Below are 25,424 nucleotides of genomic sequence, written 5' to 3'. Positions count from 1 at the left end.
GCCTTGTGTTTGACATATCTGTTATAGTTCTTTATTTTACTATGTAATCTGCTAAATAAGCAGGAGGCTTGCATGCCCTTGTAGAATGCCTAAGGGGTTCAGTCACTTTCTGGTCTACCAGCTTACCCACTGGGCCAGGCAGACCAGTGTCTTTTGATGCACTTGAGCCAGAAGGATTTGGTGCTCTCTGGCTTGCCTCTCCGGGTTGGCCCACCCGAGTCAACTTGTTCAGCACAGTTAGCACAGCGGCTGTGGAAATCAGGTTGGCTTGCTCCGTCAGGGGATCCATGTTGCACTTCCGGACCGCCCTCCTCTACGGCCAACTCCTCATTGCTTATGCTGTGATAGCCTTCTGAGTCTATGCAAGGGCCGGCTTGGTTGCCAGTTTGGGGACCTTGGGAGGGACTTATGATGCAGTCCTCGCTTAGTGGCTGTTCTGGAAATCGCTTTCTAAGTTAATCAATGTGGTGTCTGACAACTCGCCCTCCCCCCAGCCCCACTTCGTAAGAGAGGGGACCAGATGATTTAGTTATTTTTCCAGGAACCCACAGATTCCCATGCCCATAGTTCCTAGCCCACACCCCATCACCCACTTGCAGCCTCCTTGGGGGTTTTGGTCAAGAGGCTTCTGCTGCCACTCTATCTGGATGCAATCTGTCCAGTTTCATGATCAGGCGTCTCCCCCAACGTAGTTTTGCAGAGCTCTTCCCAGTGGCAGTGCAGGGCATGGAATGCTGGCAAAGTAAAAAATCTGCCAGTCTGTGATGCCAGTCTCCAGTTACTATGCCTTTAAGTGACTCCTTTGTGCTCCTTACCATATGTTCAGCTTGACTGTTACTGGATGGATGAAAGGGGGCAGACATTGCATGTCTGATGAGGTTTGCCCTTAGGAAAGCTTGAAATTCAACAGCAGTGAATTGAGCCCCATTGTCTGAAACTAGGACATCTGGCAGTCCATGTGTGGCAAAGAGTTTTCTCAGCACCTAGATGGTCCTAGCAGTAGTCATGTTTGCAACCAGGATTACTTCAAGCCATTTAGAATGGCTGTCTACCACTATCAGGAAGAGCTGTCCCTGAAAGGGCCCAGAGAAGTCTATGTGAATTCTAGACCAGGGGGTATGCGTTTCCTCCCACCTGTGAACTGGAGTGTGTGACATTTCAGGCCTTGACTGCTGGCGTGTATAACATCCATGCACCTGTGCCTCGATGGCCTTGTCTAGGCCTGGCCACCATAGGTAGCTTCTTGTTAAAGCTTTCATACAGACAATGCCTGGATGGCCTTCATGTAGTGACTGTAAAACTCTATCTCTCAGTGAAGTGGGAACTATGACCCTGTTTCCCCATAGGATACAACCCTTATGAGCTGATAGCTCATGTCTTCTAACAAAATAACTCTGGAATTCAGAGCCTGGGCTTTTATCTAACCACCCTGTGTGCACCCATGAAAGCACTCCAATTAGACTCGTTCTCTGGCCCCCTACTACTACGACATCCAGGTGCCCAAAAAATCCCTTAAATTTAATGGCCAAGGTAGCTTCATCCTTGACTGTGACTTTCGTGTCTTGAAAATCTGTTAAAATCATGTCGAAGGGCCTTAGCTTGGCCCATTTTCTACTGCGACTGCACACAAAATTAAATGTGTCCAGAGAAATAATGAAAACGGCTGAGCCTGTGTCCAACTCCATTTTACAGGGGACACCTTGTAGTTCCACCTGAAGTTTAAATTTGGGTCTGTGGGGGCGTCGGGCCCCGGTGCGGCATACACTTCTGCGGCTTGCACAAAACCCCAAGTTAAACGGCCCCTGGGCCCCGGTACCAATCCTGGTTGGATCTTCAGACTGGTGCTTCGATGGCCAGTCCCTCTGACGAGCTCTGCATACTGCTGCGATGTGGCCGGGTTTGCCACAGGCCCAGCACGTGGCTGACCGGAATCTGCAGTCTGCGCGTTGGTGGCGGCCGCCACAACCTTTACATCTAGGTAAGAGATCTGCCTTGTATGGAGTCTCTTGTTGCTTGCTGCTGCGGTGCTGTGTGTCGGACTGTCTGTACAGTTTGTCGACTTCAGTATCTTCTTTATCTTCTGATTCCTCTGTTCGTTCGGCGTCCTCGTGGTGGACTGTTTCTTCGCGTTGCATTGTTTTGGCGGGCTGGATTGTTCGGACAGCTCCCCCAGCGGCTTTGTCTGCCATGACTTCATCCTGGGCTTCATTGAACGACAGATTGGGTCTAGCAAAAAGTTTTTGCTGCAGCTCTCAATTTCGTAGGCCGCAGACGAGCCGGTCTCGAAGTTGCTCTTCGACGTTTGAAAATTTACACAGGCGTGCAGCCTGCTTCAAGGCCGCGATGTACTCCAACGCAGTCTCACCGGGCTGCTGCATTCCTTGTTCGAAGGCGTAGCGCCAAGCAATCACCATCTTTGGTTGGAAGTGTTCTCCGAGCTTCTTCTTTAGATCAGCGTAGGAGACCGATTCCAGCAGCGTTGGTGCAAACAGGTTTTCAGCCAAATCGAATGTTGCTGGGCCGTACACACAGAGCAGTGTGGCGGCCTTCAGTCCATCCTCTGCAACCTGGTTTGCCCAGAGGTAGTTTTCAACCTGGGACAGGTATGATGGCCATCCTTCTGGTTGCTTGATGTCGAACTCTCGCAGCCGTCTGACCTTGGGCATTCTTCTGGTCTTCTCGGCTGGTTCCTGCATCTTCTGATCCTGCTTCTCCAATGCCCAGGGACTGATCCACTGAGCACGTGGTCGCTAGCATGTCTGGCTAGCCGACTGTGGGGGGGGGGAGAATGCCTTTCCCACCAGGCGTGTGCTGCCTCTCCCCTAGTGACTTTCAGCTCCTTCGGAGAAGCAGGATCCCACCTTCGTCGCCAGTGTTGTGTAGTGAGTTCGTTGCACAGGAATGAATATGAGGTGAGTGAGTGTTTGCAGGATCTGAACTGAGGAACTGAGTTGCAACCTGCAGCAATTTATAGCCTGGCCCCTAGGCGGCAGCCAATAGGTTTAAAGCAACCCATTGCTGCCTAGGGACAGCAAATAACAGCACTAGAGACAGGGTGTCTGAGTTGCTGGGAGCCTTAGGTACCTCCAGCTTACCATGTGGTGTTACACTTAAGCCCAATACATAACAACTCTGGTGGATTGTCTACTTTTGTAGATTTCAAGTTTGTGCAATTTACTTGGAACTTTATTTTCCTAGGGTAGTTTCACTAACTAGAAAAAAGAAAGGGGGGGAGCAAGTTAGATACGCCACTGAACAATCTCCATATACCAACATCAAATCTGTGCTCAACATATCACTGAACATGAATCAAAACTCATGTGAGCCAGCTTGGTACGATTAAGACACCAAGCTAGAAGAGATCCCGAGTTCTAATCCTACTTAGGCACAAAAGGCAGCTGAGTGATTCTGGACCAGTACACACTCAGCCCTAGGAAGCAGGCAATTAGATAAACAGTTCTGAAATCTTGCCACCAGAAGTCAAGTGATTTTTAAAGGCTTTTTTTTTTTTTAAAAAAAATGGCCAGTAATATTTTTTTTAGTTTGTTTGTCGCTTATGCTTGCAACTGCACTGCAAAACATGCAGGAATATCCTTTATATCATCCCCAGCAGAAACAGAGGCAGGCAGGGAGAAAGAAAGAGAAGTAGATTTAAGTCAGCGCCGCGCCAGGCATCTGCTTCTCCTCGCGTTGTTGAGCCTGTCTGGAAATGTACCATCAAAAACCGGAGTGGGGGTATATTAACCAGGCTCACTGGCAGAGAACGAGGTGCTACTTCCCGTGTAGACAGACAACTGTGACGCTGGGCACTAGTACAATACAAATAGTAATCGATTTATTGGTTAACGCGCCCTTCCTATTGGAAGCTTCAGTTATTTCTTACAGCGCCGCACGTGGAAGCGGATAGTGATTTCTCGCTACTTTTGAAAGAAACCAGGATGTGACGACAAAACCTCAGTGTGTGAATCTGCTCAGCCCTGGCGAGGGAATTCTGGGAGTTGAAGTCCACATATCTTAGAAATGCTGGCTTTTAGGACCTGGAGGCTGCGTACTAACGATAATCCCTTCGAGGGGGGAAAAAAAAGCTGCCTTCAACACTGCCTGTCATTCTGATTAACTTCATGTGATTTACTGCGCTGGGAAACCAAAATCACACTTTTACGCGCTCGAATTTTAGACCCGGAAGAAGGTGTCAGTCCGCAAGAACTGCGGGAGCTGCCCAGGATCTTTGGAAACATGGCGGCCGCCGTAGTTGTCGCGGCCCAGAGAGTCTGTAATGTCGGCATCCTCAGGACCGCGTGGAGAGGTGAACTCTTTTCTTGCTTTGGCCTGGGCTGAGAAGATTTCCGTGCACAGGCTGGATCGGGGGCTTCCTCACGTTAGCCTTTCTCCTTCTGGGCGATTCTAGTCTGCCCTTGTATACGATCATTTGTATTTGATTGGAGCCATTTATAGCCGCTGAAGTTTCGGTTGCATTTTTAAGAGTAGCAGATCTGCTAATAAAAAAATGAGAAGACGGGCTCTGAATTTAATATTTCCTCACAGAAAGTTTATCCACCTTACTTAACTGGGAATAAATCCAATTGTACATGGGGAAGTCAGTTTCTGAATAAATACACATAAACTGTTCACAAATAGCACCCGTGATTAACTTAACCAATTCTAAGGCTTTGTATGGCCTACTAAGCCACAAAATAACTACATAAATTGGCTTGCATAACCCATTTGACAAACATGATTGGCTAATTTCATTTTAGTCTATCATGAAAAGACAACCGTGGGATTACATTGTAAATTTGCAAATTTACATATTAGGAATCAAATAAAATCACTTCAGAATTGTTGCATAATTTTGTATTTTACCATGCAATGTTTGTTTGCATTGCCAGAGCAAGCTAAATTAGAATATCAGACATAGGGACTGGTTAAGATGGATTGCTTTCAGAATTTAATGCAGATATAGTTTAACCAATAGTGCTTAGAATAATCGCCTTGGATGGCAAATAAATTTAGTAATAAAAAATAAAAAATAAAAACATTTCAAATGCAGAGAGTTTAGCCCTTTCTTGTCTTTTTGTTCTTTTCTGAAATTGTGAATCCACTTCAGTTGATACCAATGTTCACTGATCCCATCTCATACTTCTCAATAAGTACTGCAGCATTCATTTGTCTCACAGTCATTGCTTTTTATGACATTCCCCTAAAGCAAAGTGTTAGTGGGTAAAACACAAAAATGATAATCTGTAATAGAATTTTGTTGGGTGGGTGTGTTTTGTATGAATTATACCCATTGCTGCACATCCCAACTTTGAGGAGTAAGACATGATACTTGAGAATGGGCTCCACTTCTTATTCACAGGTAGAAAATGAAAAGTAATAAGAGATAAGGAAGCCTCTGCTCTCAAGGTTTTTCTTTTTCTGTTCAAAATCATCTGCTTCTTGCAGCGAAGAAAATGCAGAGCTTATGCTCTCAATAAGAGATGCTGAAGGAAATTATTTTCTGTCTAGAGCAGAGGTGGACAACTATGGCAACTTTATGATATGTGGACATGCTACCTCAGGAATTCTGGGAATTGAAGTCCACAGGTCGTAACATTGCCATATTTGGCCACCCTTGTTTCTTAACCTTGCATAGCTTACAATGGATAGTATAGCTGGGGAATTCTCAGAGTTGAAGTGCACCCATCTTAAATTTCCCAACATTGAGAAACACAGGTCTAGAGAATTGTCTAGAAAACTGGGGCTGGGGATATAATATTAAGCAACCAACTATTCTGTAAACTAGCTAGAGAAATGTAGACTCTGTGTCACTTTTCCTGAGTTAATGCTTTATATGAAAATTGGGGAAATTTGCTTTAAGATTGGAATATGATTAAGTTAATGCATTTAAAATATTTTAATAGGTAAAAGATGTGTTTGAAAAGATGGTGAGCAAAAGTCTAAAGTTATATTTACTGCAAGTATCTACAAAAATTATTGATGTCTGAATCATCTTAAGAAAGACATCTGTCTTTCTCTTATACACTGTACATACTTTTTATCCAAGAAATGTATCCAAATATATCAATAATTCTTGAGATGTAGTGTCTTATTCATAAGTTAATATTTTCAACATTTCAATAATTGGGATATTAACATATAATTTTTCCCCACAGGTTATGCTTTGATTTCAAACCATGGAATCAGTTGCCAGCATGCTGCCTTGGCATGGACTTTTCAGACACATTGCAACATTTCTGCATCATATAATGTGACAGTGCAACAGAGAAGGCAGAGAAGCTTTTTCAATAAATGTAAGTATTTGGAAGCTTCTGATCCAGGGCTTTTCAACCAGTGGTATGGGTACCACCTGTGGTACATTGGCACCTGGCAGGTGGTACACGACTATCCTAGAAAAGTGGTAGTGGGGGAGGGGAATGGGCTGAACCGGTGGCAGCACTGCACAAGCCTGAGCGAGAGATGGCTGGAGCTGCAGGACTGTCAGGGCTCAGCGGAAGCGCCAGGATCAGCGCTTCTTCAGAGCTGTCAGGGCTCAGTGGAAGTGCCAGGATGAGCGCCAGGCTCCAGCTGCAGCTCGGTGCTGATCCTGGCACTTCTGAGCCCAGAAGAAGTGCCAATCAGCTGGAATGTTGCAACATCTCCAGGGTCTTGTGATTTACATTCAGATGCTTGGCAACTGATTCATATGTATGACGGTCACAGTGTCCCAGAGTCATGTGAAGTAACCAAAACCTGCTGCAACCACCCAGCAGATAGGAATAAAAACCAACACCCCTCCACCCCACCCCCGCTGCCAATCCTCATCAGAAATGCTCACAACAATGAAAACCTTGGACAGGAGGAAGAGCTCTGCGGGGCAGGCAGGCAGGTGTCTTGCTCAGCTGTGGCTTGGGGGGCACTTTTTTCAGTGCCATTTTTACTTCGAACAGTCACTAAGCGAACTGTTGTAAGTCGAGGACTACCTGTACTTCATCACTTTCTTCTTCTTTTTTTTTTGTCATCAAGTTTTTGACACCTTGCTAGGAGACTGGTGGTACTCGGATGTTGCCATATCCTAAAAGTGGTACAATGGGTGAAAAGGTTGAAAAGCCCTGTTCTAATCAACCCTGCAGCCTATAATTTTACTGTTATGTCAATTAGATTCACACCCGATCTTTCTACTTTTATAAACATTGAAGGCAGCTTACCACATTTAAAACCAAAATATAAAGTGAAATTAAAGTCTGTTAATAATGAAAATCTTGGTGAAAACTTTTGATTCCATAGCCTTGAAGCTACACAAAAGAGAAGGCCTTTTTCCACATGTCAGATAAATAAAGCTTCTGATAGCAGACACATCTCTTGTTAATCTAACTTATTAGTCAGGTTCATAGCAGGTGAGACATTTACTTGGTAAGGCAACTAGCCCATAAGTTGTTTAGGGCTATAAAATCACCGTTGTTGCCTTAAATTTTAGATGATAGCCAGGTAATTCGAGCACAGTTTTAATTTGCTGTAGTTATATTTTTGGACACTTTGCAAGGGTGTATCAAGACAGCTGTTCACTAAAGTGTGTATAACTTCCATTAAAGCTGCCTGGCTCAAGAAAGCTTATAGCTGACACGTTAGCCATATTGTGTAAATATGCCACTCACTATATCACCTGTAAATTTAGTGAGAGCAGGGGATCGAGCAACACACTCTGGACTGGAGTGAACTGAAACCCTGCTTATGCAAAGAGAGTGCAGCCCTCTGACCTTCTGTGGAAACTTTCAGAATGGAAAAGTGGGCCTGTTTGACCATCCTTACTGCCATAGTGTAGGCTCAAATTCTTTCATAGAGAATTAGACTGCTGAAGAGTTTACATGATTCCTCAGTTGGCTAAGGAATTGAAATAGTCCTGTGGTCCCCTAAAGTTCTCACAATCAGAGCTAATCAATGTTGATTTGTCCAATCTTACCAGGGCAAAGATGGACATTGAGATCCTCCAGATAATTACTCAGCTTCAACCATCAGCAACTCCAGTTAAAATAGCAAATAGTATTTGATCTGGAAATTGTACTTCGATAATCAAAACTACTTTGTGGATATTAGGAATTTTTTTCCCTAAGCTGTCATTGGGCTATGCTACACAATGTGAAGTCTCTTGCATCAGAATAAACAATGTTTTATTTTTTTTTCCTTAGCACTCATATTTCAGATAAAATGAAATATGTAGTAGAACATCTGATTGAGAGGTGGACATTAGAGGACCCAATAGTCTTGAGTTATATGTATATATGCATTGTATGTATTTATATATTTATAGCTGCCAATCTCACAGACGTGACTCTGGGCAATTTACAAGGACTACAGACACAGCAAAACCCACAACATATAACCCCGAGGGCCCAAAGATGAACAATGACTCCTCTCACCAGGGAAAAAAAACACATATTGACAGTAGGAGAGCCACCTAACCACCTGACCCATATGACTGAGAAAATAGCAGTTTTCAGTTCAGGGTTTGGGCCATCTGAATCTGTGAAGGATACTATTCCATTGGGCAGGTGCTATCATTGGGAAGACATGACTCCAAAGCTCAGAAAGATAACATTGTTTGATAGAAAGGACCTGGACCTCTCTAGACCTGAAGGGATCAAGGAGATGATAGGAAAAAGATAGCCCCACAAATTAGCCTGGTCCTCTCCAGTATAGGGCTCTGTAAGTTGATAATCAGTACCTTGAATCACACCTTAAGGGTTGGAGTGCAGCCTGTTCTCCCCTAACCAGACCCTCGTAGCCTCCAGACAATAAGAAAGGACCTTGACAGCATTGCCTGGTCAGACCAGGTATAGCGATGTACAAGTATGAATGAATGTATTAGTTTCCCGATGAACGTTTGACAGTCTTTGTTGTACCTAGGACTAGTTAAGTGCTATAAGTTTCCATATTTTGAAAATTATTTGAAGTATTACTTCCTTTTACATTGGCAATTCACTATCACCACTGGAAATTCTACAGAATATTTTAAGTAGCACTTAGCAGTATTGTCACCACTAGCTGTGAATTGATTCTCCTCTGTTCCATATTGACTGTGGAAGAGGAGTAGAGAATTGATTTTTTTAGATGTGATGATTCATGTGGTTGATGGGAAGAAAAGAGTATGGAATACAGAATGGCAAGAGAGAAGACAATAAAAAAAGAATATTGGTAAATTGAGCATCAAAATGGAAACAAGACTCTGAAAGTATTCCTAAATCCCTTTTGTTCTAGAGACTAATCTCAGTGTACTCATCCTGAGGCCACAGTTAAACAATTCCTCTGTAGTCACCATCTGTAATGTATTCTTTATGACCCTGAACAAAAAAAAAATCAGAGTTCTAGCATGAACTTGGTAAGATATTATTGTTGTTGTTGTTAGCTGCGAAGTCGTGTCCGACCCATCGCGACCCTATGGACAACATTCCTCCAGGCCTTCCTGTCTTCTACCATCTTCTGGAGTCCATTTAAGCTCACACCTACTGCTTCAGTGACTCCATCCAGCCACCTCATTCTCTGTCGTCCCCTTCTTCTATTGCCCTCGATCTTTCCCAGCATTAGGCTCTTCTCCAGTGAGTCCTTCCTTCTCATTAGGTGGCCAAAGTATTTGAGTTTTAGCTTCAGGATCTGGCCTTCTAAAGAGCAGTCAGGATTGATCTCCTCTAGGACTGACCGGTTTGATCGTCTTGCAGTCCAAGGGACTCGCAGGAGTCTTCTCCAGCACCATAGTTCAAAGGCCTCAATTCTTTGGCGCTCAGCCTTTCTTATGGTCCAACTTTCACTGCCATACATTGCAACTGGGAAGACCATAGCCTTGACTATACGTACTTTTGTTGACAGGGTGATGTCTCTGCTTTTTAGTGTGCTGTCTAGATTTGCCATGGCTTTCCTCCCCAGGAGCAAGCGTCTTTTAATTTCTTGGCTACAGTCCCCATCTGCAGTGATCTTGGAGCCCAGGAAAATAAAATCTGTCACTACCTCCATTTCTTCCCCATCTATTTGCCAAGAATTGAGAGGGCCAGATGCCATGATCTTGGTTTTCTTAATGTTAAGTTTCAACCCAAGTTTTGCACTCTCCTTCTTCACCCGCAACAAGAGGCTCTTTAGTTCTTCTTCACTTTCTGCCATTAGAGTGGTATCATCTGCGTATCTTAGGTTGTTGATATTTCTTCCGGCAATCTTAATTCCAACTTTTGATTCATCTAGCCCTGCCTTTCTCATGATGTGCTCTGCATATAAGTTAAATAGGCAGGGCGACAGTATACAGCCTTGCCGGACTCCTTTATTAGCTTGGCCTTTTATCAGTTATAATCTTGATTGATCTAATTTCATATTAAAGATCAGCATCTCCTTTACAGTTTGTAAGTCCCACTAAAAACTTTCTGAAGCCCTGGTCTAATCCCACTGGCCCACCCATCCCGGCCATTAGGAATTTAATCAGCAGATAGCCAAGAAATACTTTTTTGAATATGAAAACCATAGGTGTCTATCCTTTTGTTTTGTTTTTTTAATATGAAGAAATGCTGCTTTAAAAAAACTTTTAAAAATCTGTTTTAACTTGTGCGCAATATCTGTTGCTATGGTATTTATATATTTATTATTTGAATGTTTATACCTGAAAGGTAGAATAAAATTGTCGATAATCATATATATTTTTAGATAACCTTTATTGTCATTTTATGTGTGTCACATGTAATTATATGATATAAACCATATGGATTCAAATCAGTAAATAAATGCAAGAGTTATTTGAGAGTGGTAGAATGGAGGAATATGGACCTAATCTTAAAAAAAGGAATGGGGGAGGGGTTATATAAATACCAGCTCATCCCTGAGAAACAGGAAAGAAAAGAAGTTAAGGATTACCCCACCTTGATTCTCTTTGGGGGTAAGAAGGGACAGATGAAAACTCAAGGTTTCAAAATGTTATTATTATATCCTGCAATAATGGAATTCCATTAGTTTCCTGCCCTAGCTACCTCAAACAGCTGGCCTGTATTTAGCCTTACACATAATCCTCATCCAACAACACTAATTGGGACTAGAAAATCCATCATTAAAAGACAAGCCCAACCCCAGATCCTCTTGCTGCCCTGTGCTCCAGAACCCCAGTCACCCTCACTCCACTGCCCCAGTTGACCTTCGTTGTTTTCTTACTTCTGCTGCTGATGAGGCAAGTCCAGCCTGACTCTTCATGAGGCAGCTGTTTGGCCACGCAAGGCCTTCTTCACCAGGTCTTGCAAGGAAGCTGCTGTTCACGACCTTGTGAAGAAAGCCTTGTGCAGCTAGCAGCTGCCTTGCAAAGGGCCAGGCTGGTCAACAGCGGGAGTAAGAAGGCAAAGCTCAGTCAGGGTTTGCAGAGCCTGGGGCAGCAGGTGCCGGGAGCCAAAAGGCCAAAGATGGGGGATATGGATTGTTGAGGGGAGTTGAAGCACCTACATGGTCATAAGTATGAGTGGACTGCCAAGCACCCAAATTTGGATCACATGACCACAGAGCATTCCAGTGTCATATCTGCAAGGACCAGGGATATGTACCATTAACAGATGCCTCCATTATTTTTAATGTTAAGTGAATGTACAGTGGCACAGAATAAATGTTATTTGTGACATGTCCTCATAGTTCTGATCATTGCAGCATTCCTGCAGTCATGTGATTGTGATTTGTGGCTTTCCATGTCAGCTTCTCACAAGCAAAGTCAATGGAGAAGCTGTCAGGAAGTCTGAAGCTGTAGTTATTAAGGTCCTTGCAGAATGACCCATGCAGTCCTTGTTTAGCTATGGCAATTGAGATGACTGGAATTAACATCATATCCCAAAGACTACCTGTAGTCCTATGGCTATATACATTTTCATATACATTTCTGAAGGCCCTTGGCAATGGAAATAACTGTTTGATATTCTTGTGAAAGTAAAAACAGTTATGTAAATTGATGAATGGTTAGGTCATGACGTTGATGACAGTTCTCAGACTGAAGAAGTTACTTGGATAAGCAGCAAAATATTTCAAACCAAAAAGAAAAGAAGTCCCATTGCCATGACTCAATTTCCAGACAATAGGTCAGGATGTTTCTATGTTATCCTATACATTTGGTGTTAACTCCAGTAAATACTTTACTGCAAACAAATTAAGTGCAAGCCCATCTCAGCAGCTGTTTGATACTTTCTGCTTGAGGTATAGCTGGCTTAAACGTGAGAGCAAATAGCATGCACTTTTTTCTTCATTTGAACTGTTATTAAAATTCATAATGATTTGGATAACCTATACATGTCTGTTTCATAACAGTGACAGCCAGTGAACTCTGGAAAGGAGTTGCAGCAGAGAATACTGCAGGTGGAAGGAAGGGGCGAGGCAAGCGAGGCAAGAGGAAAAAAACAAGGGATCTCAATAGAGGCCAGGCCCTTGGAGAAGGTAAATTCATGAGATAATCAAAGAGTCCAGAAGGGATTCAAATCAGTCCAACTAATACTGATGTTGTTAGGATACACAGTATGAGTTAAGTCACGGCTATTAAGAAATGAGAAGGAACAGGGGTTACGTTTTTTGCTATTACATTTCTCTTTAGTGTAACCTTAATGTATACACTGCCCTTACAAATCAAAATACCAAAATTAACACAAATGAACAATAAAAATAATGCAGTGAAACTCTCCCAAGGCTGGATTTTTTAAAATAATAATGTAAAGGAGGTAGCAACATAAGGGATTATAATATAACAATAGAACAATGTAAAAGAGCCAGTTTGGTGTGGTGATTAAGGCACCAGGCTAAAAATCAGAAAACTCTTGAGTTCTAATCCCACTTTAGGCATGAAAACCAGCTGGGTGACTTTGGGTCAGTCACTCTTTCTTAGCCCAACTCACAAAGTTGTTGTTAGGGAAATAGAAGGAGAAGGGAGCATTAGGTATATTCGCTGCCTTGAATTATTTATAAAAATAATAAAGATGGGATAGAAAAAATCTTCCAAAAAAAGAGAGATACTTCAGATATACTTCCAAAAAGAGATATACAAGTTTGGGAAATCTTGTTTTAAAGAATCTTGAAAAGTACAAATGCCCAGAGCAGATTAATCAAATTCCATCCCTGTTTATTGCCAGATGTTAATTAATTGGAAAAGAAAATCCCCCAAATAGTAAGGTGGTAGTTTAGGAGATAAAGATAGCTTACATAAGGGAGCTGTCTCTTTGAAGTGGGAAGGTCCTGGTATGTCTGGGAAACAATAATGGTATGGGGAAGCTATCATTACCATCTTCTCCAGATTCTCTAGCATCTGCTGCCTAAGGTAAATAGTGGCCTCACTCCACCTAATACTGTGATAGAGTCGACCATGTGTGAAAGAAATTACTGCTGAATCCCAGCAGAAAGACTTCTCTTGGGAGATGAGGATATATTGCCATTTCTTATTGCAGAATCTACATAATAACAGTGCATTTATAAGCATTTCCTTGGGGTGGTGAATATAGCCAGAGAGAGTAATAATCAGAATATATTTCAGGAAATATGTTTTCTACCTGAAAAGAATTGATTCCAAGTTGGAAGAGAGGGAGATACTGTATGTGAAAATATTGACTCCCTTTCAGTCATAAATTCAGTCATATGTCCTAGACCAGTGGTCCCCAACCTTTGTGGCTTGGGGGGGGGCAGAGGAGAACTGGGCTGTGCAAGCAGCAGACTAGTTCACACATGCGTAGCTTGATTTGTGTGAGCGACGGGCTGGTGGCATTTGTGCAAGTGCTGGCCAGCCCGCCACTCATATGAGTTGAGCTGTATGCACGCTCCAGCCAGCCACACGTGTGGCCCAATTCCAAATAGGCCACGGCAGCCCAGAAGTTGGGGACCCCTTCTCTCTGTATCTTATTAAAAACAGTTGAACTTTTGGAGGTTCGGGTTAGCCAAAATTCTCTGACACTTTTCAAAGTTTTAATCTTCCTCCACTGAATAAGATGCTATGATAAGCTGTACATATAAAATAAATGAGTGCAAAAAAAAATCGGATATTTGCTCTGGCTGTGTAGGTTGGTAGGATGCTAAATAATATCCATGGCAGGAATATTTCTCTAAGTTATAATTGTTTTTGTGTTGATGTGTTCAGGAAAAATTGGTTTTCTTTGGCCTGGCCTCAATGCTCCATTGATGGTATCTGGAAAAGTTCAAAGCATTACTCAGAGAGATGAAGAAGAGCAGAAGGCATTGCAATTAGCAAAAGCTGAGGAAATAAAAGAACTTGACAAAAGAAGGAGAATACGGATTAAGAAGGAGAGAGGTTGGACTGGACGATCCTGGGGAGGTGTCAGTTTAGGACCTCCTGATCCTGGTCCCAATGGAGGTGAGATAATTTTGGAAAGAATTGTTCTCTAGAAACAAGATTTTTTGATGGTTTCATATTCTGTTGTATACTGCTAATACCGAGTTACCTTCATAAATGGAAGGCCATGTAGAAGAATAGATATCACACAAACAAACAGACAAAAACCCCTAGTTTTGAGGAGAATTTTTTTCCTTGCTAATATTATCTTAAGAGGAAAGGATGGGAAGATAAATGAAATATTCCACACTATTATTTCAGGCTACATACGCTGAACTTGTCAATCAGATGGTCGACAGTTTGGTGGGTCGAATCCCAAGTGCCACGTAACAGAGTGAGCGCCTGTTACTCGTCCCAGCTTCTGCCAACCTAGCAGTTCGAAAGCACGGAAAATGCAAGTAGAAAAATAGGGACCACTACGGTGGGAAGGTAACGGCGTTCCGTGCGCCTTTGGCGTCTAGTCATGCTGGCCAAATGACCACAGAGATGTCCTCGGACAAGCGCTGGCTCTTCGGCATGGAAACGGAGATGAGCACCAGCCCCTAGAGTTGGAAACGACTAGCACACATGTGCGAGGGAACCTTTACCTTTACCTTTAATAACTGCAAACATTTATTAAAACACAGATTATAGCTCAATTGCCATATTCTTCCAAATTGTTATGGGAATTTAAAGTTGTGAACTGTCCAGAAATTCAAATTTGTGTCTTGTAATGTTAATGAATTCTGGCTACAAATTCACTACTGCTCCAGTGACTGTGGGAAGAATTGAATAACTGAAGCACAGAGAATTCCAGAGAAATGGGCTCAATATAATTTGTTGTTGGCTCCCTTGGAAAATGAACTTACTGGAGAAACCAGAATACAGTTAGAAATATTGTTTTACTCATTTCTGAACAATTACCCTATTGTAGTGTTGGCACAGTAAAAGTAAGCATTTGTAGCCTGGCTGTTTCTCTTTACTTTAAACACCCTCTGACCTGTGCATGACTGCTTACTCAGGTAATGCTTGGATAGGTGAATAAGACATTTCAAAATTAATTTTAAGTAAAACGGTTGTCATCTGTTTTACAATTTGGTGCTGCCTACTTAATTATATTTTGTCACTTTAAAAATTAAAAAGGGCAAAACAAAATGTAGTCCTACTCCTTCTCTCCATACTTCCATTTGCATTTCAAAAATGGCTATTGTTCTTGAGGCACTTTCATCCCTTATGGAATAGATGTTCCAGTTCATTAATGTCCTATTATTGCTGCATGGACTAGTTCACATTTGTCCTAAGTTAAAGGAAGAGCAGCATTCACATGGAACACAGGGCATTGATGTACCACTGTGGGCAGGTCATCAAATGATTCTTTGAAGGCCAGTTCCAACATCTATATAATTTAGTGTACTTCACATGACTTGATCCCACAGAGGTCTGATTGTGATGAGATGCATTTTAATTGCTCTTGGAAAATAATATGGATATTGTATGTGCAGCATAACACTGATACATATCTCCTTAACTGACAGAAACATTTGAAGATTTTGATAGCAGAATACTTGAGGTAAGAGATTTTTTTTATTAATAATATAAAGTTAAGTGTCTTTAAATATAAAAAGCAATGTTTAGCATCCAATGTGAATGTTATCCCTTTCATATTGTGTTTGACCGAAAATAAAACCTATCCTGAAAATGAACCCTAGCTTGATTTTTACGCCTAATATAAACCCTACACCAAAATAACCCCTGGTTAAGGCCCCGCCCACTCCGTCCCGCCATCTGGTTGTTCGAGGATGCACCATGTGGTATCCTGCCACAAGCAGCTGAGAGCAGACGCAGAAGTTGGGCAGTGGCGGTTTCGGGGCGCGGGAAGCCAGGCTGTGGCAGTCCTGAGGTAACTGGGTAAGACTTTTCCCCAAAATAAGATCTAGTGACTCTCTTAGAGGCAAAAAAATATAAGACTGAGTCTTATTTTGGGGGGAACATGATAGTAGTAGCTCTGTAGCAGGCCTCTTCAACTTGTAGAGGAGAAAGGATCCCATTAATAAATTAAAAATCATTACAGGCCACAAAGGAACATCTGGTGTACCAATCAGCTGTTTGACAGCTAGCAAAATGACCGTGAAGCCTAGAGACATTGGAGGTGCTTGTCAGTGTGTCTTTTGGCGCAATGGCAGTGAATGTATTGACTTTTTAAAAACTACCAGCAGGTTGTAAAAGGCTGTTGGTGAGCCACATGTTGTATGGGCCTGGTCTATAGAACAGGAATTTGTCAGACCAATGGATTCTGAAATAATGTATAACAATCTCGAAGTAAACTGTGCTGTTTTTTAAAAAATTCTTGACTGCATCAAGATCAGTAAAAACTAAGATCATAATTTGAAGATGTTATTTTTTAAACTGAGGATATTTCTGATCAGTTTTGAAAAACTAATAAAGTTAAATATTATTTGCATGAAAGTGAAATAGACATAGAAGCAGACTCTTCTCCAATTAATCTGCATTCTATCTAAACCAAAAGAATTCCAGAATAAAATTATATAAAAGGGGGTCAAGATCATTTTTTGTCTTTCTGCTTTGAAAAACATTAAACTCATTGCTTTTTTCCGCTTAAGAGTACTTTTTTATTCATTAGATATATTAAGTGTGATATGGTACTGAGTGAATTTGGATTTGGGATTATGTTCTTGCATTTCTGATTTCCTGTTCTTTTCTTAAATGTGTTGCATAGTCACTCTTTACCAGTGGCTTTAACTCATACTCCCATTGTAGCATTCTCTCTCATCCTTCACATAATTCAAATTTCTACTAAACAAGAAGCAAATGCCCAGCAAAATTGCCCTGTAAATTCCTCACACATCCCAGCATTACAACAACCAGAGTTTTAGAAATGACCACATCTTATCTTTTCCAGCCGTCCTATTATTTTGTCTGATGTTAGAATCTTGACTATTTATAACCTTAGTATATAATCATTCATGGATTATTTTTTACATAGTCTTACTAACACAGGTAATCCTCGAGTTACGAATGTAATGGAGCCTGCCAATTACATTCGTAACCCAAGGATTTATAAGAGTGAATCACATAACTTGAACATGATCACTCCCTGCTTTCACCCACGCATTCGCTAATCAAATGCGTGAGTCGTTAAGTGCACAAGGTGTCTAAGGGTGGTGATGCTATAGGGCAGGGGTCTCCAACCCCATGTCTGTAGACCAATACTGGGCCAGAGCATGCCAGCAACCGGTCCACACAAACAAGCAAAGCTCCATCCGCGAGATGCAGGTAGCACACAAAACCACGCACCCTCCAGTCCACAGAAAAAAATCTCCACTGAACCGGTCCTTGGTGCCCAAAAGGTTGGGGACCTCTGCCATAGGGGTCTCTCCCGAGCCACTGAGATATCTCATGCTTTCCCCTCCCCCATTCTTCCCAACCAGTCCACTTACCTTACGTACATCTCAGTGATCAAGAGAGCTGTGTCCTCTCCAGCCTCTCTGCCACATTTTTGCCTTGAGCAAAGGCTTGCTGAGGCCTGCAGGGATGAGAGACTGGATCTCTATAGGCTCCAGTCGTCTTTGCAAAAAGCCTTTGCCACCGAGAATGGAGGCCGGGAGAGGGAGCGCATTCCTCCGGGTCTCCATTTACATCAGCAAAGACCGTTCCTAAGGGCTTTGCCACTGAGCCCCAGGGTGACGTGTGCACCCCTCTCGGCCTCCATTCTCGGCAGCAAAGGCTTTTTACAAAGATGGCAAAAGGCCTTGTAAACGGAGGAAAGACTTCGGTGCTTTAGGCCTTCCCTCCATTTGCAAAGCCTTTTGCCACAGATCTCCAGGTCTCTGTTTGCAGAGAACAGAGACCTAAATACCTTGAGAGCACGTGAGAACAGTAGCACTAGATCTTGCCCTACTGATCTCATGTGATCTGAAGATACTTTAGGCCTCCATTCTCTGCGAACACACTGAAGGCCTGAAGCACCAAATCAGGCCAAGAAACCGAAAGCTCGCTAGATCTTTGCAAGGTGAGTATCCACAGGTCTAGTGCCTGTGGAGACCCGGGGGTGGGGTGGGGAAATAGGCAGGGGCCTCTGCAGTCATTTGTAAGGGTGAACAAATGCCAAATGTTCGTAACTTCAGGACTTGTCGTAAGTACTTGGGGGGTTATGTCATAACGTTGGTCACTCAGTGAACTGTGGTAACTCAATTGCCTGTTCTTTACATATTCCTCAAGACAAGCAAATATACCTATTTGGGCTTACACAAGAAGAACTGCAATATAAAATTCAGAGAATTGTAAAGACTGAAGTAGAATTGCATTCTAATTTACATATTATTCTGAGAAGTACAGATTAGATGGATAACATGTTCAAAAGTAAATCTAACAAATTTCCTTTTACCCCTACTCATCCATGTTAGATATTTTCTGCATGTAAAACCACAGTAGTCTAAATCATTTTTAGAATTTTTAAACATACATTACACTGAATAATTACCTATCTTGTCGATCTATTTAAGTTACTAAAATAGAGGTTTATGAGCCACTTCATGTTGAGGCCAACCCAAGATCATTATTAAGAGGGATATTGCAATCAGACATGCCTCCTTTCTAATGCCCACATAGTATCCAGAGACTTCCACATTTCCCATAAAAGTGAAGTGCTCTTGCTAGAAAAAAGAACAAGGCTTTTGCATCAGAATTTATCAAACATAATGCAACTTTCCTAAACCTTTCTTAAATATTTGCTGGGATTTTTTCTCTGCCATTTAGACCCAGTCTTAATTGTATATATGTAATTAACCATGCACAATAGTTAGCAAACAGCTGGATCCAATGTTAAAACTTTTCCACTAGCATTTCAATTTGATTTCTTGTTACTTGGTAGAATTATTTATTCTAGTAAATTAAATTATAATTCTGTGTATTGTTTTTTTAAACTAAATTTTAAAACAGTGTGAGGATTTTTTTACCAGCTATATAAATGTACTTGATATTCAAGACATAATTATTAGGACTAATAATATTCAAGATTCAGGCTTCAAGAAGTGCCCTGGAGCATGTGGAAGCATAAATATATCGCCTGTTTGCAATTCCTTAAAGCAGCCACATCTTTTCCTAGGATCCTACAGTTTCAATCCCGACCATGCAGGCTAGTAGTTAATAGTCTGATTATGATTTCTTTGCAGTTGACACCCTTTTCTCTTCTTGACCGTTTGTCTTATGGTCAAGTGTTAAGTAGATGAAATAAAATTGATAAAAGTACCAAGATATGCTGCCTTGAAGCGATGAGAGAAGAAAAGAAATTCCTACCTCACTTTTTATTTTTCCCCTCCAGTGCCACAAAGAATAAAAGCATGAGCTTTCAATTTTTTTGTAAAAGAAATAGAATAGAAAATAAAGAATAGAATAAAGTGCCATAAAAAGGCAAGAATAGCCTTGGTGGAACAGGCCAAAGACCATCATAGACTATTGGTTTGCTTTTAACAATAGCGAGGGGGAAGGTGGGGTGAAGAGGGTAGGCTCAGAAGCAGGAGTTGGGTCGGGGGTAAAGTGTTCTTGTTTTTCCCATAATTGGTTTTTAAGTTCATGCTAGATAGCTCTATCCTTTGTGAATGGATCCAATTTCCTTCCAGACCTAACCAAATCAATGGCCATCAACATATTCTGTGGTAATGAATTTTATAGCTTAAATATGTAGTATTAAAGGAATGGTTCTGTCCTAAATCTTCCAGTTAGCTTTATTGGAGAACCTATTGAGAAGGGAGAAAAATATAGTTTTAACCCTATACCCTATAACTCTACCATTAAAATAGCTTAAAAGCTTTGCATGGCTCAGGTCTAAATCAAGTATTGAAAGTGCCTTTGGTCTGACCATCAGTATTACATATGAATGAACCTTTATTATCAAAGTACAACATCACTGAGATTGGCTGAGCCTCCCTTCGTGCCCACCACCACCACAACTCACAGTGACAACAAACCCACCATCTTGTTACACCATGTGAGCTACTTCCACAACACACTGGCCTCACAAGTCAATCATACATAGAGTTATTTCCCATTCAGGAGCCTGACAGCCCATGGATAGAAGCTGTTCTTCAGCCTGTTGGTGCGGCTGGCTATACTTCTAGATCTCCTACCCGATGGTAGGAGAGTCAAGAGGTACCGACCAGGGTGTGAGCCCTTTTGTTGTGTTAGCAAAGTATATCTGTGAATCTGCTGCTCAGAAAGGAAAGAAAGAAAGGAATCCACCAAGTCCATTGTAAGGTATAGAGCTGCTGCTTTGAGGCCTTCTAATATCATCTGGCCATGTACATGTAGGTACAAGTACATGTATACAAGTAAGATAGAACTAAAGAAATCATTCTTTTTTTTCCTGTTAGGATTGCCACCAAAATAAAGGTGCTTCTCCTTTCCACAGCCTTGAGCATGAAAGAACAAAGGAATCTTGTTGCACTACACCAGAACTTTGATCTATTGCATCTAGAAATTAATTGATTAATAGTAGCAGTGGGGCTCCTTTTTTAATCAAAAAAGCCAAGGATTAAACTTGAGATATCTGAATGCAAAGCATGTGCTCTGTCATGGAGATTTTTGAGCATATGTTCAAGTGGTGGCAGACACACGCTATATACAGCTTGAGGCAACTTGCTATTTCAAAAGTAGATAGAATCCAGGCACAGATCATAGCAAAGCATCTGTCAGATTTTCAAGACTATCTCCATGGTCACAAGGCCTAGGAAATGTTATGAGACAAAAATTCAGATTCTTAAGAGAGTGACTAGAAAACTCATCCATTCTTTTGATGCCATTCATAATTTGAATGAATAGGTTTCTACTAGCCAAATTGTGAAAGCAGGGCTTGGGAATGTCTTGGCAAGAAGATTAGAGAAAATTAGGGCAAAGAATTTCGTGTTAAGCCCTTAAATGCCACTGGCAACTCAGAAGCTCCTTCGTTTCCATCCAAAGATTTTAGAGTGCCAAAAAGCTCACAGCAAAATACAGGCCAAGTCATTAAGACAAATAGATGAAAATGGGTCACAAACACATTTGAACAGACTATTTGAGGTGCTTTCAGACTAAATTAATTGTAATGCACTATGAAATGTAATTTTTATAAGAAAGAGCATCATAGTTTTGGTTCTATTTTAAAATTGTACCTTGATTTCTCTCCCAAGAGAGAACCTACTTCAGTTTTTAAATGAATCTGTTACAGGTAGTGCTGAACTTAACAACGGTAATTGAGCCCTAAATTAAAGTTGTAAGTCATGGCATCATTAAGGGGATCATGATGTGATCATGCCTGGTTGTACAACATTTTGTGCAGTGGTTGTAAGCTAACACCACAGTTGTTAAACAAATTTTGTTTTTTTGCCAGAAAGCAGAAGTAAATGCTGGAAACCAGCAAAAAAAAATGTTGGAAATTATGGGCACATGACTGTAGGACCCTGCAAACATCCATAAATGCAAGCCAGTTGCCAAGCACCCAAAATGTGATCACGTGACTGCAGTGGTGTTGCAACCCATTGTAGTTTGGAACTGTCATTAAGCAACTGATCACTAATCAGTACACTACCTGTACTCATTCCCAAAAAATAAAGAGGCATTAGTAATACAAGGATGATTTCTAAATATAATAGAAGCAAGGTGCTATTTACAACAATGTAAAGGATCTAAACAAAGATGCTTAATATTTAATAATATTAAATAAATAATAACAAAAACAAATCAAGCAGGTTACATTGGGAGAAAGAGTCTGAAATTGTACTAGAAAACATGCCCCGTCTTACAGTATCTTGATTCAGAGTTACCTAAGTCTAGATTTATTAGTGTTGTCAGATAGCACATGAACAAGGCTTTTGAAAACTACTGCTGAGCTTTTTGTCAGTTAAGACAAATGTATTGTTCTCACAAAAATCTTAAAATCTGTTAACTAATGATTTAAATACTGAGTCATTCTTATACAGTTGGTAGGGGCCAGCAAACAATTCAGAATATAACAGTTAAGCTTATGTTTTTCATTGAAGAGGAAGTTTTAAATTATAAGCACTTTAAAAATTATTATAATTTTGTGTCCTCCCCTTCCCTCTTTCATAGTGTTCTGCAATCATTTCGTTAGATGCAAATGTGTGTTTAGTTTTGAGAGCAGCAGTATTAAAGCACAAAATAATAACTTAGCACTATAGCAAGTGATTAGGAAACCAGAGACTTCCATAAGATATCAAGGAACGCTACAGTATTGTAATATATGCATATTCTCATTAATATTTTTGATCTATCTATTTAAACATTTGCTTAGCCATCCAACTCAACCAAAGACATTCTGGGCAAGTTACAGAAAATTTGCCAGAACCTAACAGACATAATTCAATAAACAATTGTATATTTCAACTCTATAAAGGTAAAGGTAAAGGTTCCCCCGCACATGCGTGCTAGTCGTTTCCCACTCTAGGGGCCGGTGCTCATCTCCGTTTCAAAGCCGAAGAGCCAGCGCTTGTCCGAGGACGTCTCCGTGGTCATGTGGCCGGCATGACTAGACGCCGAAGGCGCACGGAACGCTGTTACCTTCCCACCGTAGTGGTCCCTATTTTTCTACTTGCATTTTTACGTGCTTTCGAACTGCTAGGTTGGCAGAAGCTGGGACGAGTAACAGGCGCTCACTCTGTTACGCGGCACTCGGGATTCGACCCGCCAAACTGCCGACCTTCTGATCGACAAGCTCAGCGTCCTAACCCACTGAGCCACCGCGTCCCGTATATCAAATTGTATCAAAAATATACACATTATGTCAACATGTAATGATATAATAATAGAATAGTAATTCAAACAGAAATGGCACCATGGTATAATTAATGGTGGGGGGGCTTATATATGATTACCGTATATTACCCTTTGTTACTTTTGTTTCCATTTCTGTTAATAAGGGGAATGGTTCTACAGAATGCTTGACTGTTGGCCTACGCTAATCAGCATTTTCCTGAAAATTAATTATACTGTAGAAGAAACTGCTTTTTGAACAAAGATGCCAAAGCAGCATTACTAGTATTTTATGAACAATGAATGCTAATGGTACCCTTCTGAAAACACTGATTAATCTGTCTTGCTGATACAACAGGATAGTAAATATCTGCATATTGGATGTTGTATTTGTTAATAGCTTTCTAGCTTTTGTCTAAGACTACACCATCAGGCTGTTCTTTGCAGAGAAGTAATTTGTGGTGAAAGGTATTTGGCCTGCCATTAAGTCCAGCATTAAGAGATGTTGTTTTGACCTTAAGCTTGTGCCATAAAAGCAATGCTTAAGGGTTCCCTTGGGATTTTGTTCAAAGGTAAATTAAAAGTTTTCTAAAGATGTAAAATGGTATATACTAAAGTCAACACATCCCTTCCAGTATTGCTGAGCACCAGAGCTGGAAATCTTCTAAATGTAGTACAGTGGTTCGGGAGTTCAATTTCTGGTTTGAAACCCATAAAATAAGATTTAGGTACATACTTCTGCCAAGTCCCATACAGTATAGAATGAAACTGGTTGTATACTGCCTACTGATGATCTGTATAAGTATATAGATTTTGCTATGCTTTCAGTGATTACTTTCTTAACAGGGATAGTCCTTCAGCTGAGATTCCTTAGCATTTTGACTTCTTTTGCTGCTCTATAATAGCATAGAGTAACTCACGTTATTTCTGTTCTAACAGCTATATTTTGAGAGTACAGATTTTGTCTATAATTACGTTTATCTTATACTGAGCATATTTTATATCTCTCGATATATATTTTTTTGATCCTCCCAGGTCACAATTAGTGCACATGATTTAAGGCTACAGTTCCACAGTACCTGAAAGAGACAAATATACAAACACGATATTCCTTTTATGAGTTTTTCCCTGATCTCTCTTTACTATGTAATACTAATGTTATTAAAGTTTCTTATAATGAGCTTTGAGAAATTTCCAATATGAAGTGATGTTTGTCATTATTGAAATAACTTTTCCTTTGATTGACAAATTAGCAGTTGTAGAGGGATTAAATATGTCTATTAGTATGTTTTACGTTTCTAGTTACCAACAGTGTAGAACATTCTTTAAAAAGAAAACACAGTACAGTAGTTTTATTGTTCTGTCCTTTGTGTAGGAAAGTGTTGGCTGGGGAATTCTGGGAGTTGAAATCCACACATCTTAAAGTTGCTGAGGTTGAAAAATGCTGTTCTGTAGCAACTTGGTTATAACCTGTGTACTTGTGATTCTCCTTCACCTTTACATATACATCTGTGCAAGCATGCTCTTTTTTATCATCCATTCCTTAAAGCAGGGGTCTTCAAACTCGGCCCTTTTATGACTCATGGACTTCAAATTCCAGAATTCCTCAGCCAGTGTGCCTGACTGAGGAATTCTGGGAGTTGAAGTCCATGAGTCATAAAAGGGCCGAGTTTGAAGACCCCTGCCTTAAAGTGTATATTCTAAACAAATTTGCTGAGTAAAAAATCTTGTTGAACGGAGGGTATTAGACTCCTCAGTGATTATGTTTAGCACGAAGTTACCTGCATCCTCAAGGACATGGTAGCACTGAAGCCAAAGTAAAGGCTTTTTTTCATATCTGTAAGAATGATAAATTCCTTAGCAAAGCAATTATGCACCGAGCTATTTTCTTTTCCTACAAAGCGGAGGGAAGCAAACAAATTGCCACAGTGCTCCGTGAATGGAAAAAAGTAGTGCCAGTCCATGGTGTCTGTACGTGTGACCAAGCTTGAAAAGTCTCTATGGAATTTTGAGAGAGATGTGATAGCTGTGATTGTGATGGGTGACCGGGCACATTTTCTTTTCAGTGCTGCACAAAAACAGCTGACATGGGTATTTTTTTTTAAGACAGCCACTTTTTAGCTGACTTTTTTGTCTGTGTGCTGCTTTTGCCATCTGCTGGAAAAGGAAGAAAGGAGCCTTGCTCTCCTGCCTTTTCATTCCCCGGTTTGTCTGCAGTCTTAATACAAATGCAACATTTTAAGAAATACCGAGTAGTCCATGGAATTGTGTTCTCTCAGTCCATAGCAGCCCTGTCTACTTCTAGTTAGAATGTGCTAATCTTTCAACCCTGATTTAATAAGAAGTCTTGGTTAACATTATTCATGGTGAACATTGT

General features: G+C 41.0%; 1 protein-coding gene across 2 annotated transcripts in view; it reads left to right on the top strand.

Annotated features, from left to right (window-relative positions):
* Nucleotides 1-4,006: 4,006 nt before the first annotated feature.
* Nucleotides 4,007-25,424, top strand: part of MRPS5 (mitochondrial ribosomal protein S5) — a 33,771-nt gene continuing 12,353 nt past the window's right edge. For both annotated transcript variants that reach the window (XR_014494363.1, XM_083379348.1), the window contains exons 1-5: nt 4,007-4,306; nt 6,156-6,293; nt 12,286-12,411; nt 14,093-14,326; nt 15,820-15,854. Coding sequence is in view for 1 of the 2 variants with exons in the window: in XM_083379348.1 (XP_083235474.1) it covers nt 4,237-4,306; nt 6,156-6,293; nt 12,286-12,411; nt 14,093-14,326; nt 15,820-15,854 (603 nt within the window). In the remaining variant the exon portion in view is untranslated. The remainder of the gene's footprint in view (nt 4,307-6,155; nt 6,294-12,285; nt 12,412-14,092; nt 14,327-15,819; nt 15,855-25,424) is intronic.

Source organism: Vipera ursinii, assembly GCF_947247035.1.
Source record: "Vipera ursinii genome assembly, chromosome: 1".
NCBI classification, from domain to species: Eukaryota; Metazoa; Chordata; class Lepidosauria; order Squamata; family Viperidae; genus Vipera; species Vipera ursinii.
The sequence above is the reverse complement of the archived record's forward strand: the minus strand, read 5'-3'. Positions and strand labels throughout refer to the sequence as shown.